Source organism: Bactrocera latifrons, unplaced genomic scaffold (genome assembly GCF_001853355.1).
Source record: "Bactrocera latifrons isolate USDA-ARS-PBARC rearing strain unplaced genomic scaffold, ASM185335v1 scaffold_986, whole genome shotgun sequence".
Lineage (NCBI taxonomy): Eukaryota > Metazoa > Arthropoda > Insecta > Diptera > Tephritidae > Bactrocera > Bactrocera latifrons.
The window spans coordinates 39,407-57,301 of NW_017537696.1; the positions used below are offsets into that span (position 1 = coordinate 39,407).

The window sequence follows — 17,895 nt, forward strand, 5'->3', positions numbered from 1 at the left end:
CTTCGATTTTACTTGGAGATGGTGATATTTTTTGTTTTTTAATCACATGCCCCAAAAATTCTACACGCCTTTTTAAAAATTGACATTTTTTCCAATTAATTACTAGTCCATAGTCTTTACACTGATTCAACACTTCTTCTAAGTTACGCACTGCATCATTTTCGTTCATAGCTGGTACAATTATGTCGTCTATGTAATGGAGAGCTATTTCTTTACGCATCAAATCACGGAAAATTGCATTTACATGTCGTTGGAAAACACCCGGAGAGTTCGACAAGCCAMATGGAACTTTTAAAAACTGATACTGTCCGCCATGTGTAAAGAATGACGTGTATTTGCGGCTAGATTCAGACACAGGTACATGGAAAAATCCATTTTTTAAGTCAATTGGGCTAAATATTTTTGCGTTTTGCAATCGGTCTAGCTGATCTTCAATCAAAGGTAATGGAAATCTATCTTTTACAATTACTTTGTTTAACTGTCTATAATCTACACATAATCTTGGACTACCGTCTGTTTTTTTTACTAAAACCACCGGACTACTAAAATCAGAATTTGAATTTTCAATTATGCCGTCTTTGATTCATTGGTCTATTTGATCATCAACAATACTTCTTTGTGTTAATGGCAGTCTACATGGTCTAATCGATATTGGAGTTTCATCACTTAAAAYAATATTCATTTCCACATTTGTTGATTTGCACTTATTCGGATTATATTCGCTTACCATATTACGCACTTTTTCTTTCGCTTCCACACTATTTGTTTCATCGATATCAAATTTGTCTACTATTGAGTCCACTTGCATCATATTAAAAAAGTTTTCTACGTTGTCACAAGGAATTTTTCGAATAGAAAGTCCATCACGATTTATTTGTATATCTGCTTGCAAACAAAAATCTTCGCCAATCACTACGTCAATGTCCATTAATTTTGATTGTACCACCAAAAAATTTAAACAAAAATCTTGATTTTCAATACTTATATCAATACTAAGTTCTCCAATTACCTATTAAACAAATGTTTGTTTCTTTCAACACAGGTTCTCGTAGCGACTTGAAAACATTATCCGTAATTAAATTAAATTTACTTCCCGTGTCGAATAAGTAATAGTATTTCYTTCGATCTATAAACACTTCTTTGTTCATAATGCTGCTTTTGGCACACAACCGAGTATTACATTTCTCATTTTTATYTTCAACTTGTGRGCAGTCTTTTGAAATATGCCCAAATTTTTTGCACTGGAAACACTTGGTGCCTTTCGCTTTGTATTTGCACTCTGAGCTTTTGTGCCCTTTTATACCACAATTAAAACAAGTTATGGTTTTATTGTCATACTTAGTTAATTTACTTTCAAATGATTTCACTTCAATACTTTCTTTGTTATTTTTTCGAATCGATTCATACACTTTTAGTTTTTCYTTAAATTGTTTTAAGTCTAATGCACCACATAATACTGTTTTATTTAAATTCAATTATTGTATCAATGCATTGTTTTCAACGTTACCACGCATTGCTAATTGCTTCATACACAAAAAATATTCTTGAACACTTTCATCCTTTTTTATTTTTCTACAAGTAAGTTGTTTGTGTATCTGCGCACTGTTTACAATTGTTTTAAATTCTTCTTCTAAAGTCACTTTTAATTTTTGCCACGAAGTGATTCCGCGTTCACTTTGAATAAACAGTTTAGCCAAACCTCGTAGAGATTTTTTGGCAAATACAAACTTTTGGAATTCGTCCCACTTCAATAAATTAGAAGTTTCTTCGAATTCGCCTAACCACACTTCGACATCGATTTTATTACTTCCATCAAACCAACGAATAGAGTCTTCTATGTCACGAAAGTTCATTGAAAAACGAGACATTTGTGTTTTTTCTATTTCTTCCCCTCTTTTGTACACTGTAGGTTTATCGTCGTTTCTGTCCGTCATATTTCTTGCAACACGTTCGCTTTCAGAATTTCTCCTTTGTTCTTGCCGTTGTTGACATTCAAATGTGATGCTACTTGCGCCAGCGTCGTCAAAACTGCGAATAACATCACCATCATCGTCGTTGTCATTTTCTTCGGCATCTTTGTCATCATCGCCATCTTCGTCGTCACATTCGATATCGTCGTTTTCTGCTGCTGCGCATAGCAACGTAGCTCTTTGCAAATTTCGAAATATGTGTAGTGTCAAATTACTTACATTCCACGTTTTACGTTACAGATTGATAGCAAATCGGCAGCTTTCAAACTGTTTTCTGTGTAGATCAATTTCTGTGTATAGCGCTCATCGTCTTCGTCGAATTCAAAGCCAGTAAATTCCCGTAAGCGTTTTCGGTTTAGTCTATCTCCTTCCTTATTTGTTGATGAAAATGAGTATTACAAAACGATTAACAATTAATTTTAGTAAAGGATTCTTTGACTATACTTTAAGTCGTCACAAAGTTTTTTATTACAAAGACAAAATGGTTTAGTAGTTGAATTAAAAAGATATACTCCGATTATAAGTAGATCAACTCGTCACATGCGCACGGCTACGTGTTTTCGTCAAGTCGTCGTCTAGCATTTGCATTTTCTGGTTCGGAGTCTGTTGTTCGAAACTTCTTGCGAAAAAGAGTTGCTTGCGAAAAAGGGGTTCCGTATCGCTCAAACCCCACATATATACATATACATTACCAATTTTTTTTCACAATGCATTTTTTGGCAACAATTATGTATTGTATTTACTACATTCTTCTTCTTCTTAATTGGCCCACAACCCTAGTACATTAGCATTATTTTTTCGGTAAAAAGCTTTTATATGGTTTATATTTTTATACTTCCTATAATTTACAATACTAAATATATTAATTTATTAATTTTTAATATTCACACAATTTGTAAATATGCAAGCTAAATACAGAAGCTAAAAACAATAACATTTTAAATTAATTAATTTAGAACTATTAGTATTGAATAATTTAAATATAATAATAATAGTGATTGGGTCCAACTTGACATTTTTCTTTCGAAATTTGCAAATATCTAAAATGAATAGAAATACATAAATTATTTTTTGTTTATATTTATTAAGGTATCTACACTAAATTTTAAAAATAAATACTATAATTACTAACACTATGCTACTTATGTAGTACCCATGTAAGATATACAAATTTCTTCACCAACCGTTTTCAACACAACTATGTCGTTTGAAAAAGGAAATGTGGAAGTAGATAAAATACATATTTTTTGTTTTTATTACAAACATTTTAAAAACTTTAACAATGTTTGATATCACTTCAGCTAGTTTCACAAACTAACGAGCAGTTTGATTTGAATAACTTAATTCCTTTATACTTTAGCTTCAAACTAAGCTATGTGCTTTTTTTCGACATAATCGACTAGAGCGGCATGTGTCGAAAAGAAGATTTCTCGCCTCCTTGTTCACATGTGTATTAAGTCTTTTGTAGTGGATATCTGCCTGACTTCTTACCTACAGTACCTAGGAGCATTACAATGAATCTTAGCACCTTGTTTTGAAAACGTTGTATAATATTAATACTGACATCATTGGCACATCCCCACAGTTACGCACCATATGACCATACCGGCTTGATTATTTGTTTATAAAGAAGTAATGTGTTGTATATGGACAGGTTTGACCTTCGCACAATTAGCCATTTCATTTTCGACAATTTATGATTAATTTCAATCCTTTTTATTTTAATATGCTCTTTCCAACATAACCTAGCATCGATCGTGATGTCATGATTAGCTGTACTTGCGTATGATATGCAGAGATCTAGAATGTTTATAGGCTCTTTTGTTTGTAAAATTTACATGAACCGATTTAGATTTATCCTCCATTTTTTAGTCCAACTTACTACAGAGTTGATTGCAAGTTGCAGGTTTAGAGCAGCTTTTGTTTTTTGTTGTTTTTTCGATGCATACTATTGCGGTGTCATCAGCAAAAGTGGCAATCATACTATTTGGTGCTAACTGTAAGTCTATTGTGTACAGAATATATCAAAGTGGACCTAAGATACTTTCCTGAGGAACTCTTGCTTCAATTTCTTTCAGTTTGGAAAATTCATTACCTTGTTTTACACGGAAAAATCTCATGGTGATATACGATTCTAAAGGAGCACAATACTCGACCGGAAGACATGATTTTAGTTTTTGCATAAGGCCTTTGTGTCATACCTTGTCAAACGCTTGTGCAACGTTTTTCTATTTCTGATGTTATTCTGTGAATTTGTTCTATTGTTGAATGCTTATTTCTAAAACCGAACTTGATTTTAGTCTTAGATAAATTAATTTTTCAAAAAGTTTTGAGATTTGTGGAAATAGTGAAATTGGTCTATATGACGAGACTACGCTTTTCCTGGCTTAGGAACCATAACAACTTCGGCAACTTTCCAAAGGCTTGGAAAATATGTCAGACGGATTGCTGTATTGAAAAGATAGGTGACCTACAACTTCTTAATTAGAAGGGTTTTTATATCTTTAGGGTAATTTGAACCTATAATTTTCCGCTTTATCTCCGGACTATTATCCCAAGCTTCTTGTTGAATCGTAAATGTGTTAACTTCTAACTCTAGTTGTTCAGTTTTTGTGATTTTCGGACACTTTATTTTAGTTTGAAGTATTTGTTTGAACGAAGTCCAGTYCGTATTTTTGTTGTATAGCTTCAGACTAAGTTCGCTTTTAATGACTGTTTCACTTACTGTTAAATATGGGATATTTTCTTGGTTATAAAGATGTCTATTACATGTGGTATTTTGTTGGTGTTCCGGTCGATACGAACTCACACCCGGTTTCTTGAGCAGAGTGGAATAAGTCTCGTCCCTTTAGCTGTCGTTAGCCGCGACCCCCAGTAAACATACTTAGCGTTAAAGTCCCATAATAAATTTGTGTTTGTCCATATTGAGAAGTTCTTTATATTCTTCAACGAGGATTTTGTATCTCGGCGGGCAGTAATTGACAAGGGTTGGTTCTTTGCTTTTAATGTAATAGTTGTGGTCTGAATATTGTGGGTACTGATTTTTCTATCGTCATAATGTTTAATGCTGTTTTTAACAGTAACAGCAGTGCCTCCCCTCGCACAATTACTAGGGTGGATTATATGATAGATATCGTAATTTTTAAAAGTTATATGGCTGTGTCCCATAAAATGAGTTTCGGATATTAGACATACTATACATGTATTTTATCTTTTGTTAAATATGTAGAAGATTTTCTTGGTGCTTTAATAGTCCATTTGCATTCCATGCCATAACTCGGAGAGCACAATTCATGCCTCAGATTTATTTTTATTTTTATTTTTTTCGAGGTTATCTAAACGGCTGCACATATTGTTATTGAATTTTTCTTGTTTATTTAACATCTCAAGGATTTGAGTTAGTAGATTYTTGTGTTTTTTTCGTTCACTACGTTTGAGTTATTTTTCACTACTTCAGAAAAAGTGAGCTTACTCGTCTGTACACGATTCTGCTTGTTGACAGTACTTTTATTACCAATAGGTAGATTATTTGATGTACTGGGAAAATTTGTGGAAACTTTTTGTTTCGTCAAGGCTTTGTTATAAATGCTTTGAAACTCCTTGGCAAGGAGTTGTTATACATGTATTGTTATACATCCTCTGTAGTTTGCCGGATGGCTTTCGCCACAGTTACAGCATTTTGGTTTTTGGCAGTCAATGGTTTTGTGCTTACCACCCCATTTAACGCACTTTGACATTTTGCCACAGAAGTTCTCGGTGTGTCCAAATGCTTGGCAATTTTTACATTGTGGAATAGTTTAGAATTTCCAATAGGCTCGATGAGAACAACGGTGAGAATGTGTTTGATTTCATAAATTTTAGAATCAAAAGTAGGTAAAAACATGTTTAAAGGTTCTCATGTTTTCCACTTGAGTTTACGACGAATACATATGAATACGTGAATTAATAATATAAATTTTAATATTAACTAATTGTTGTTAACTTACATTCTCCCACTTGTAATAACCCGTATTCATGTAAACTCGTTATAATTGAAAGTCAAATAATTTAAATATAAAACTTTATTAAACTCTATGAAACTTTGACACTTATGAAATGTTCTCACAACCACTGCGTACACGCTATTTACTATTGTTCACTCGCTGACGGTTTTTTTCTGACTGTCTCTTTTATTGCTGCCACTTCCTTTATTTTATCTGACACTTGTTGGGCAACAGAGTTACACACTTTATTCTAAATTTCATCAATATATTCGTCAAGCTTTTTCTTATCACCTTCAGGGATTTGTAAATAGCTCACTTATTACACCCATTCCGCCAATGGACTCGTCGGAACGCCCTGACTATTTGTGTCTTAAAAGCCTACACTTAATTTTTGGAAACATTACATTTACAGCAGCAAATTGCTCGTTCACCTAACATTTTGTGATACATTATTTTTTTTTTTTTTTGAATTGAAATGACTGGAAAAACTATTCTCTGTTTATACATGGCCATTAAACGAACAATTAACATAATGTTCCAACCATGGTGTTGTTGGATCGTATGCAAATGCCCTACCACTGCATTGGTATTGCCCAAGCGACGACCATTTTATATAACTGCTTACATCAGAATTTCTATCTATAATTAGAAACAATTCCATGAATTTTTAGGAATAACTTGCAATATAATCAAATACTTAAATATACACACAATGTTACGTTATTTGCCGACACACCAGCAATTTTTCGCCAAGGTTTCTAATGCCTGCGGTAAACGCTTATCAAGTATTCGAATGCCAATTTTTGGGTTATCAATATTGTCAAAACTAAAAAAATAAAACAATAAAAACACATAAAGCAACTTTCAATCATAATGGTATTGTTAATAACTTATCCTTAACTAAATGTTATAACATACATTTTCAAATAGGCAATATTACGATTCTTTCGGCGCTGCGATTTGATGGTACGGATGGATAGAGGAGGTCCTCTAGCGCGGCCGAAGGCCGCTAGTGCAGAAAGTAGTTCGACATAAAAGAACATGGAATCCAATGGCATTTGGAGATTACTAGCTGGATTCTCTACTATGCGACTCGTTTGTTCTTACGAGAAAAGTTGAAATCTACTAGACTGTCTGTCTGTCCGTCCGTCCGTGCAAGCTGTAAATTGAGATATCTGGATGAAACTTGATATGCGCGTTCCTTTGTAACAAAAAATTATTACTTCATAGATGGGCGTAATCGGACCACTGAAACTCCCACAAATCCCCATTAACTGAAAACATATTAAGTGCCATAACTAAGCACGAAATTAAAATATAAAGCTGTAATTTGGTACAGAGAATCGCAGAAGCAAGGGACACTTGTGGGGATTTTTTTTTTTTTTGAAAATGTGGGAGTGGCACTCAACCACTTGAGCTTTAACAATCAATTTTTCTGAGTACAAATCTTATTAGAACTTCTACCAACAGTGTGGAAATGGATGAAATTGGTGGATAACCTTGCTCACTCCCCATATAACGGGGTATCCAGAGTTAAATTTTACCACCGAAATGGTGTAAGAGAGCTTTATAGGAGCTGCTGTGAAAATTGGACGATGGGCCACTTTTTGGGGAAATCCCATATCTCGAGGCACGTCCAACCGATTTCGGCAAATTTAGTACTTGAGATTTTTCTTAAATTATAAAAATGGACGAAGTCTGACAACATTCACGCCTACTTCCCATATAACACAATTTTAAATTCCAATTGATGCGTTCAGTTTCGAGTACGTAAATTAAGAAGAAATTAATATAACGGGATAAAACTTTGGACGAATCATGTCTTTAGTGGGAGTTACTTTATGACCAAAAATTATTTAAATCCAGTGAAAATTGTTCATAGCCGAGTTAACAACAGCGCGCCAGTCGTTTCTTCTTTTCAYTACGTGGCGTCAATTGGACATTCCAAGCGTAGCAAGGTCCTTCTCCACCTTGTCCTTCCAACGGAGTGAAGGTCTTCCTCTACCTCTGCTTCTCCTGGTGGGTACAGCGTCGAATATTTTCAGAGCTGAAGTGTTTTCGTCCATTCGGACAACATGACCTAGYCAGCGTAGCCACTGTCTTTTAATTCGCTGAACTATGTCAATGTCGTCATATATTTCATACAGCTCATCATTCCATCGAAAGTGATGTTCAAGCCCCTAGGTAGGTTAAAAATCGGTACCTATGGTTGACTTTTGATCAAAAGTGTCGCTCAAAGTGTGATATATCTATAACTGAAATCAAGGGATAGTCCGTCTCCATAATAAAATGTCTGTGTGTCAAAAATGGGTTGAATCAGACCAATGCTTCCCCTAGTAGAGATGAGCGATATTGCGATTTTTCGATATCTGTGATTTCAGTGATTGCTATTTCTAAATCACTGTGGTTTTATATTGCTATTGCCATCGCACCTAAGTCGACGTTCAAATGGAGACCTTTTGTTATTTTTGTTGTAGCGGCAGATTYTGCCGATTTGACAGTGCTTGGCCGAATAAAAGTCCGTGTCCGTTTCAGTTACGTAGACACAATTTTCTTGTTATCGCAAATCCTTTGTCGTTATTGCCGAAAATTTTATTTTGGGTTCTGTGACTCAAGTCAATTTTTTCCGCCTTTCTTTTCACTACATTTTCGCAAATGTTGGAGCGGTTCGGTTACCTGACACTTGGAGCGTATTGCATAGTTCATTGGTATAGTGGTATAATGGTTTCACATATTTCTTACAAGGAATTATCATTAGTGTGTGTGAATTACCATTCCTTTGTTTAGAATACCCGCTTTTAATATTTTCAAAGAAAAATTAATAACTTATGACCACTGTAGGATGGCTATTCTGGACATGTTTTTTTTTAAATTTATTAAAGATGTTTTATATGAAGTTTTTGATTTGAAAATATTGCATTTTGCACTGATTTTATCTACCACTTCAAACATCTGCCATACTTCACTTCTTTTCCTTGATACATTTCCTGCGTTTCCATTGTTAAAAATTATATCAACGTTAGACTCAAAACTTCAAACCGCTATGACGAAAAATAGCATATACGCATATATATGTATATACAATACCCTGCTTTTCTGCTATTTGCTATTGTGATCGCATGCACTGTACTATTCAAAAATCACAGTATCACAAGTTTATTGTGAACTGCTTTCGCAATCGCGATTCATAAAATCGAACTGCTATCGAAAATCACAGGTTCTAACAGCCTTCGCAATCGCAGTTCATAGAAGCGAACTGCTATTTATAAAATGTGATCGCAGCTGCGATTTTTCAATCACAGTGAAAAAATCACCGGTAGTGAAATATCGCTATCAAAATATCGTGTTTGTATCCATACAGGGTTTTTCCGGAAAGTAATAAGACTGATTTTCTCCCGCCGCGACTGCACTTCGGAGCGTGCGCGCACCGACTGGATTCGATAGAGAGCGTTCCTAGCTAACGAACGAGCGGCTGGGCAGTTGTCTCCGAACACCTTGAGAGTCAGAACAAACATTTTCGCGCGACGTGTAAGTGTAAGTGGTGCAAACCGAAAATGCAGGTTCGTTAGAGAAGAGGTACGCGATTAAATTATTGTGAAATCTGCGACTGATGCGTTTGATATAATCAAGCAGGCTTACCCAGTTGTTGTTTTAGAAAGAAGTGGTGCGTTTTGGTGGCACCAAGGCCGGGAAGAGGTCGCTGATGAAATCCGGAAGAATAAGCAAATCCAAAGTGAAAACGTTGCTCATTGTCTTTGTTGACATCAAAGACATCGTCCACCAAGAATTGTGACGTTTGGTTCAATAAATAATTTTAATTGACTCGAATTACCGATTCAAAAACACGCAAAGTATAAAGAAGAATAGAATTGGGACGATTTGACATAAGACATATGTATCTGTCCAAAATGATATTGTCAAATGGTCTCCAGATTTCAGCAGATTTTGTTTAGATATTTATTTCACCAGTTAAATATTATAACGGATTTCTCGATAAGTCTTCTACCCTGTAATTCACTCTTGAGTTCGATTACTGGGTTGTTAAATAAAAGTCTCAATTTAATGGTTATTAACTTATCTTTATTTCTAATTCCAACAGCTTAACGCTTTAATACTCATTATCTAAACTTACTTACAGCCCTGACAGACGACGGTGCTAATTTGCATTAGCGGGCTTAATTTACATTTACTTGCGCATTTGACCTATGTTAATGAAAATTTGTAATGCACAAGAATTTTGTGCATTTAGCTGAATTTACCAAATTTGAGTAGTCAACTGCTCAAAAAAGGCCGATTTTTGCTATTTTTTGACAGTTGCCGCTTGAAGTCGGCCGCGTTCTTTGCGTTTGCAGCATCAGAGGTAAGCAGTTACTAATTAAATTATGTGCAAGTATATTAAAAAAAAACAAATTTGAATATTTTTAGATGGCAGAAAATAAACAATGTAAAGTTTGCTATCTATTTTTCCAATATTCTTAACTTTTTCGCATTACAATCAATTGTTGGTTTTAAAAAATATCAAAATTTCTCTTAATAATTTCTCTTATTCATTTTTATTTCACTTTTTTTTTAATAAATAAACAAATTTAATAATCGTCTGTCACCATAAAATTTCAATGTATATATATAGTAGTAATTAAAGGGGTCTTCTAGTGATCGAGCTCAAAATGAAATATCTATTCTCATCAAACAAACAGACGTCGCACTCGCGAATTGGCTCACACGTCACTGCTGATAGTCATAACTTCAAAGTCGTGGATGATTTCGTCTATCTTGGAATCAATATTAACAGCAACAATAATGTCAGACTCCAACGCAGAATAACTCCTGCCAACAGGTGCTAGATCGGATTGAGTAGGCAATTGAGAAGTAAAGTCCTCTCTCGACGAACAAAGAACAAACTTTATAAGTCACTCATTATTCATGTCGTGCTATATGGTGTAGAGGCGTGGACGATGAAAACATCTGATGAGTCGACGTTACGAGTTTTTAAGAGAGAAGGTTCTGTAGAAAATTTTTGGTTCTTTGCCTATTGGCCACGGCGAATATCGCATTCGATTAAATAGTTCAGCGAAATAAAAGACGCAAAGCTACGCTGGCCAGGTCATGTCGTAAAAATGGACCGAAAACCTCCAGCTCTGATAGTATTCGACGCAGTGCCCGCCGGTGCTATCTACATTAAACCTATTAGAGGAGGGCGGGATCTTGCACCGATTCTGACCATTTACAATACCAATCTACTTTGGGTGCCAAGGGATACTTATATTTAGTTTCATCAAGATGTCTAAATATAACACTTCAACAATCAATATAACACTTCATGACTTCAACACTCTGTTTATTATTTTACTTAATTCTAAAACATCTATAGAATATTGTCTTTAATTCTCAACTTGATCCGAGTAATAGTTTTGGAGATACAGCTTTAAAAATTTGCCCACTTGAGGCTATATATCTTAATTAAATTTTACCCAGGTCTTCGAGATATAGGGTGCTTTCGAGGTGGTAATCACGATAGCAGTGTTGCAAATTCTATTGTTTGATCTTCTAAGTTAATGAAATATTGTAAAGCGTTGTACAAAATATAACAGGTTAATCTAACTACGGCGACTGCTACATGTTCAATATCTCTTGATCGCGATGGTTTTTTATTCTTTTGAAATTAAGTAAAATAAATAATAATAGTTCACGTTCCATATTACTAAACATASAAATAGTGAACACATTTTATGAAAAATTAAAAATCACGGAGAGTCTCACGGCGTTCGTCAACGTGATAGGTTGTCTTAAGTTTCGCGGTCTATATCGTGAGCTATTGTTGGCATTGTGACTTATTTTGATTGCGCTCATTTCTTATATACTTGTGTTATAAGTATTCTGTGAACATTTTGAATATAATATATAAATAGTTATAAATAATAAATTAAAGTGTAATTGCACTTGTGGGGGCTTTAATAGTGCGGCGGGCATGGAGGGTAATGAAGCTGATGGAGCCTACACATTACCCACTACTGAACACTTGCCCACTAATAATAATTTTTTTTTATGTTACCAACAACAGTAACAATCAGCAAACCCAATTTCCAGCGCTTCCAAGTGTTACATCTAATGAACAAATACTACCTGCAATTTTGCTACACCTAAACATAGAAACCCAACAAAGAGAGTAAATAGTTCATCACCTTATCCAATGGTAAAGAGAAATTAGTTGGGCGAAATGAATTCGCCAAATCGCTTTGCAATATTTAACGACCTGGAGTTTAACGTTTAAAGAGACCCRAAAGTGATTGCTCCGGCTGAGAATACAGAAGAGAAAAGTACTGAAAATTTGAATGCGAATAAGCACTCAAAAGCAACTTCGCAACAAAGAGCGGCTAAACAACAAAAAGTCGCAGAAGATTGTCCACCTATCTTTCTTTATAATATAGATGTGAAGAATTTAATTGGTCAACTCAAGTTGAAATATCCTCAAGTGGAATTCAAGGTTATAAATAAATCCAAATATAAAAGTAAACTTCTTATTAAGGATTTGGATATCTATTTAACAATTATGGCGGAACTGAAAGAAAAAAAAAGTTGATTCTTATTCAATGACGGGGAGGGTTACATCACAATATGTCTGCTGATGAAATTAACCAAGAATTGGACGAAATTTGCCCTTCAACAGTGGCATCATCAATAAATTTGTAACGAATTATTCAAAGAAAAAAGGCGTTGATACAGGACTTTTCTTTTCTGAATCAAGGCTTTGAACTGAAAGATATTGCTAAAATTAAAACTATAGCATATCAAATAGTTACGTGTCAAAAGCCCAAGATTAACGCAAATACCATTCAATGTCGCAACTGCCAGCAATGGGGCCATGCCGCTAAAAACTGCAATAGAGCTTTTCGTTGCATGAAATGTAATGAAAATCATGAAGCAGGGGCCTGTATGATCCAAAAAGATGATGGCTTTCTTTGGGTCAYCCGGCTAATTCGAGGGGATGTCCAGTTTTTAAACGTTATTCTGAATTTAAAAATAAGAATAATAATTTGTCAAATAATATTAATTTAAAAGCGCAAAATAATGTATATTCTGCTTTAAATAATGCTTGCTGTCGCTAAACAAATACTTGAACCCGTTACGGATACTATTGAAGACAGAATACAAAAATTCTTGGATAACTGTAATTCTTTATCTAAAGACTATCTCAGAGATCAATGCTGTCAGTTACTATGTGAAGTAAGAACAAAAAATGCGTTTTATGCATATATATGATTAATAATATATAATTAATAAGTTGAGAGTGCTCGAATTGCAATTCTTTCTGTACAGTGAAAGCATATCAGATATTACCGTTTCTTTAAGACATTTTTCTATATATAGAGATGATGCTAAACAAGGTTTGCTAATTGCGATAAGGAATAACATAACACATAGTAGAATTTATAGTCCTTATGCTCAATTTTCTTCTTTATTTATTAAAGTTCAAGTTATTTTCAATTCAAGGAAAACAGGTTTATTAATTGGTAATGTTTATATTCTCTCTAATATGTCAGTTAATAATCTACAACAAGGTTTGAATGTCCTTGCGAATTTCAGTTAAAATTTTTGTGCGTCAATTCTAGGAGGTGATTTTAATGCAAAATGTGCTGATTGGGGTGACTCGCAAACGAATTCTAGCGGGAGAAGCTTATCTGATTGGTTACAAAGCTCGGATCAAAATCTAGTTAGATTTTGCGGGAGAAAACCTTCTTACCCTGGAAGTCAATCGTATCTGGACCATTTTCTTTTGACTTCACATATAATTGATTTCAATATTAAAAACTTTAAAGTTTTCCTAGGTTCCTCCTTTTCTGACCACCTTCCCCTTATTCTTCATATAGAAATTCCAAATGTTGATCTTTTATTTAATTGTGCGAAGTTTATTGTTAAAACGGATTGGACATCTTTTACAAATAATTTCAATCAGGATTTGGCTGAAAGACTTCCTCCAGCAGATAGTAATCTTACTAAAATTGAAATAGATAACTACATGGAAAAGTTTGTTGAACATTTAGGCATTGTCAAGATTAAAAATTCCTGCATTACAAAGCATATAGAATTTTCTCCTTTTTATAATAATCAAATTAAGAAATTAATTGCTATTAAGCATATGTGGCAAAACAAATTAAAAAAATTTATCATACATCCGGACATAGAACTCCTCTGGAATACAAATTAATTTCATCTCAAATTTATTATATTAAAGTGCAGAGCAGAGAGGTTCAATAAATTCCTTGAAACTATTCATGCTTTTAGGAAATTTATAGAGCGGCTAAGATGAAACCGAATGTTTTTTGTGATAAGTTGTTGTAATGTGGAGATTTATGAGGATAAGGCAAAGGCTCTAGTGTTCAAATCTTATTACGAAAGTATTTATTCTGAGATAACTCCTAATTGTGCTTCAGTCAGTCGTGTGGAAAGAACCGTGGATGCGCATGATCATATTCTTGGTGGTAATATTGTTAATTTTTCTACACGTCTTACAACGCTTGATCCTCCAACAAATACTAATAAGCTTTTGATAAATGAATATATTTTAAAAGACACAATTAYTTCACTGAATTCAAAGACATCTGCAGGACCAGATGGCATTTTGAATTCTTTAATTAAAAAACTGCCAGACTACTTATTATATTCAATAATTGCTTAAATAATGKATATTTTCCGTTAAAATGAAAAGTTGCTAAGATATTAATCTTTAAAAAAAAATCGTWATTCTGTTGAAGCAAAATAATTTAGACCTATTTCGTTACTATCGAACATTGGTAAGCTACTTGGAAAAATAATTCATTCCAAATTACATGATTTGCACTCGGAAAAGTTTATTCCGTCTTATCAGTTTGGTTTCCAAAAAGCACATTCCACGCAACATGCACTTTTTAAGTTCACCAATGATATATTGGTAAATTTAAGGAATAAACTTTGTACTGTAGCAGTATCATTACATATCGAAAAAGCATTCGATCGTGTTTATCATAGAGGGATTATTTTTAAGCTTGTTCAGATTGGTTTTGATCATGGTATTATTAAGATTATTTCAAGTTGTTTGTCAGATAGGAAATTTTTTGTGCTTATTAATGATTGTTCCTCGGATCTTGGAGTTTGCAATTGTGGGGATCCACAAGGCTCTATTCTAGCTCCCTTGCTTTACAATATTTTTATGTTTGATTTTCCACATAGTCACAATAATTTATTAAGTATTCTGTATGCYGATGATTCTTTAGTTTATGCTCATAACAAATTCACTACCTTGGCATTGCGAATGATAGAGAATCATCTAGAAAAAATTAATAATTTCTACAAATATTTGGGGGCTAAGATAAATGGGGCCAAGACTGTACCTATCTGCATCAGAAGTGCTTCAGGTCAAGGACCTAGAGAGGTTGTAAAGGAGAGTAGGGACCTGATTCTAAATTTTGACGGTCATAATATTCGTTTTCAGACTCAARTGAAATATCTTGGAGTAACCTTCACCAACTTATTTAAATTCAATTATCATGCTAACGACATGGTGAAAAAATGTAATAACCGTTTTCATGCCTTATCAATGATAATGAAAAATACAAGTTTAGGCACAAGAACCAAAATTTTGATTTATAAAGTGGCCGTCCGCCCAGTCTTAATGTACGCTTTGCCGATTTGGTTTAATTTTTCGTCTTCTTTGATGAAAAAATTTAAATATTTGAACGTAAAATTATAATATTTTGTTTAAACAAAAACTTCATTCACTTTAAAAAGATATAAATAAATATATCTATTCAAATTCTAAAGTACTCCCTTTTAATAAATATGCAATAAGAGCAATATTAATGTTTTTCGACCGTGTTCGGAATTGTGACAATCCATTGATTTCTGATGGTATCTTGTCGCAGTCGAGTCATACTTGGGTCAACAGCAAGTATTTGTCTCCACTTGGTATTAGTAAAGAAAATATAAGCCTTCTGCTCAAACTTTTATGTAAAATCAACACCTGGTTCGCACAGGGGCTACTTTAAGCATAAGCTATTATAGCTTGTAAGATTTCTTTTTTTAATTAGTTTTAAGTTAGTTTTAAACCTGAGTCGTAGCCCTCAGAATACATTTAAAAATGTTGGGAGAAAGCATTTATTGTAATTTTTTTTTTCCTTTTTCCTTTAGATTAAGATCTGTTTTCGGAAACTTTTGTTTAAAAYAAAATATGTATAGTTTTAAGTTATAACTTTCTACTTTTGTAAATAACTTGTATTTTTGTTTCTTTTTGATCTCAATAAATGAATTTGAATTTGAATTAAAAATTACGTGATCTTTATACAGCTTTTATACTTAATAAAGTTAAAAATTTCTGGTATCCAAAGACTTGTTTGGGATCCTCTTGCAGCTATTTGTGCTTATGATTATTTGTTTTTCATTTTAATCATGAAATCTATAAGTATCTACCGTAATTTTTTTTTTATAAAAACTGATTTTCATCCAGAAGGAACAAAAGCCAAAAAAAAATTTCTTCGATTTTCGGCTTGGTCAACGCTGGGCCAGCACGGGTACCTGCGCGGTCGCAAAATCCCTTTTGGCCCAATATAGATCGCAGGAGATCTAATGATCTCTTTGCCCTCAGTAAAGCCAGCCTCTCGTTAGTGACGGGGCTCTTGACACCCTAGAGTCGCTATCGGTAGAATGGGAACGGGTAGGTGCTCCTGGGTCCTGTGTTCTACTACTGGACAGCTGGGCCTCGCGACTGCTTGGTCAACGCTGGGCCAGCACGGGTACTTGCGCGGTCGCAAAAGCCTTTTTGCCCAATATAGATCGCAGGAGATATAATGATCTCTTTGCCCTCAGTAAAGCCAGCCTCTCGTTAGTGACGGGGCTCTTGACGGGTCACTGCCCTATTGGCATACATGCTGTAAGACTGGGAATTATACCGGACGCCGCATGTAGATGCTGCTTGGAAGAGGATGCGGTAGAAACTAGCCAGCACTTCCTTCTTGACTGCCCCGCTTTTGGGAGATCAAGACTTAGGCACTTGGGTGCGCATACCTACAGACATCCCACCGAACTGGCGGGCGTAGAAATTAAGCGCCTTTGCAAATTTGTATTGGCTACTAAGCGTTTTGCCGATCCTTAAGTCCGAACACGGAAGTTCTATTTTCAATGGCTACACAAAGGACTACATCTAGTCTACGTGCGATCTATGATCAGCCATCTGACCTAACCTAACCTTCTGCGAAAATTAAAGCCAAAACTTTTTAAAAATATTTCTTTCAAAAATTTGTCTCGAATAATTAATTATTATATTGCTTATACATTTTCCTTTATTAACCTCTCTGTAGTACAATAATTTAATTTTGTTAATTAAATCATTTATTTTCAGACGGCATCATCCTAATCAAAAGGAATATTTGAAAAAACGAAAACAAAAAAAATTGCAAAGGTTCAAGGAATTAGAGGAAGAGCGAGAATATGACAAAAAGAAATGGCTTAACTTCACAAGTAAGAATCTAAAGAAGCCAGGAATGAAAGTCAAGAGTATATTTGCGTCTCCTGATACTGTCACAGGGCGCGTCGGCATTGGAACWTGTGGTGTTTCGGGAAAAGGAATGACTGACTATACGGTTGGGGAGAAATATCGTAAAGGTTTCTAAGTTTAATTTGTTGAGATGATGATAATGCAAATAAAATTAAATAAGTTTTGATCACGTTTTTAGTACGATTGTATGATTATAAGAAATAATAACAACATGTATTGCTATGTGTCGTTGTTCTAGTAGGAATTATTCTCTTGTCAGTCTTTCCTAAAAAGTCGGTGTTCAAATTTTTGGAAGATGTTATTATTCTAACAAATATGTTTTTTTTTATTTTATTTTATTTTATTTTATAAAAGCTTACATAATAATACAATTATTATACAAACTTAAGAAAATACGCAGCACTAGCATCATGGG

General features: G+C 34.1%; 1 protein-coding gene across 1 annotated transcript in view; it reads left to right on the plus strand.

Annotated features, from left to right (window-relative positions):
• The window catches only part of LOC108977986 (survival of motor neuron-related-splicing factor 30), a 37,256-nt gene extending 19,599 nt beyond the window's left edge, over nt 1-17,657 (plus strand). The window contains exon 3 of the mRNA XM_018948009.1: nt 17,325-17,657. Coding sequence (XP_018803554.1) covers nt 17,325-17,595 — 271 coding nt within the window. The 3' untranslated portion in view covers nt 17,596-17,657. The remainder of the gene's footprint in view (nt 1-17,324) is intronic.
• The last annotated feature ends 238 nt before the right edge of the window (nt 17,658-17,895 follow it).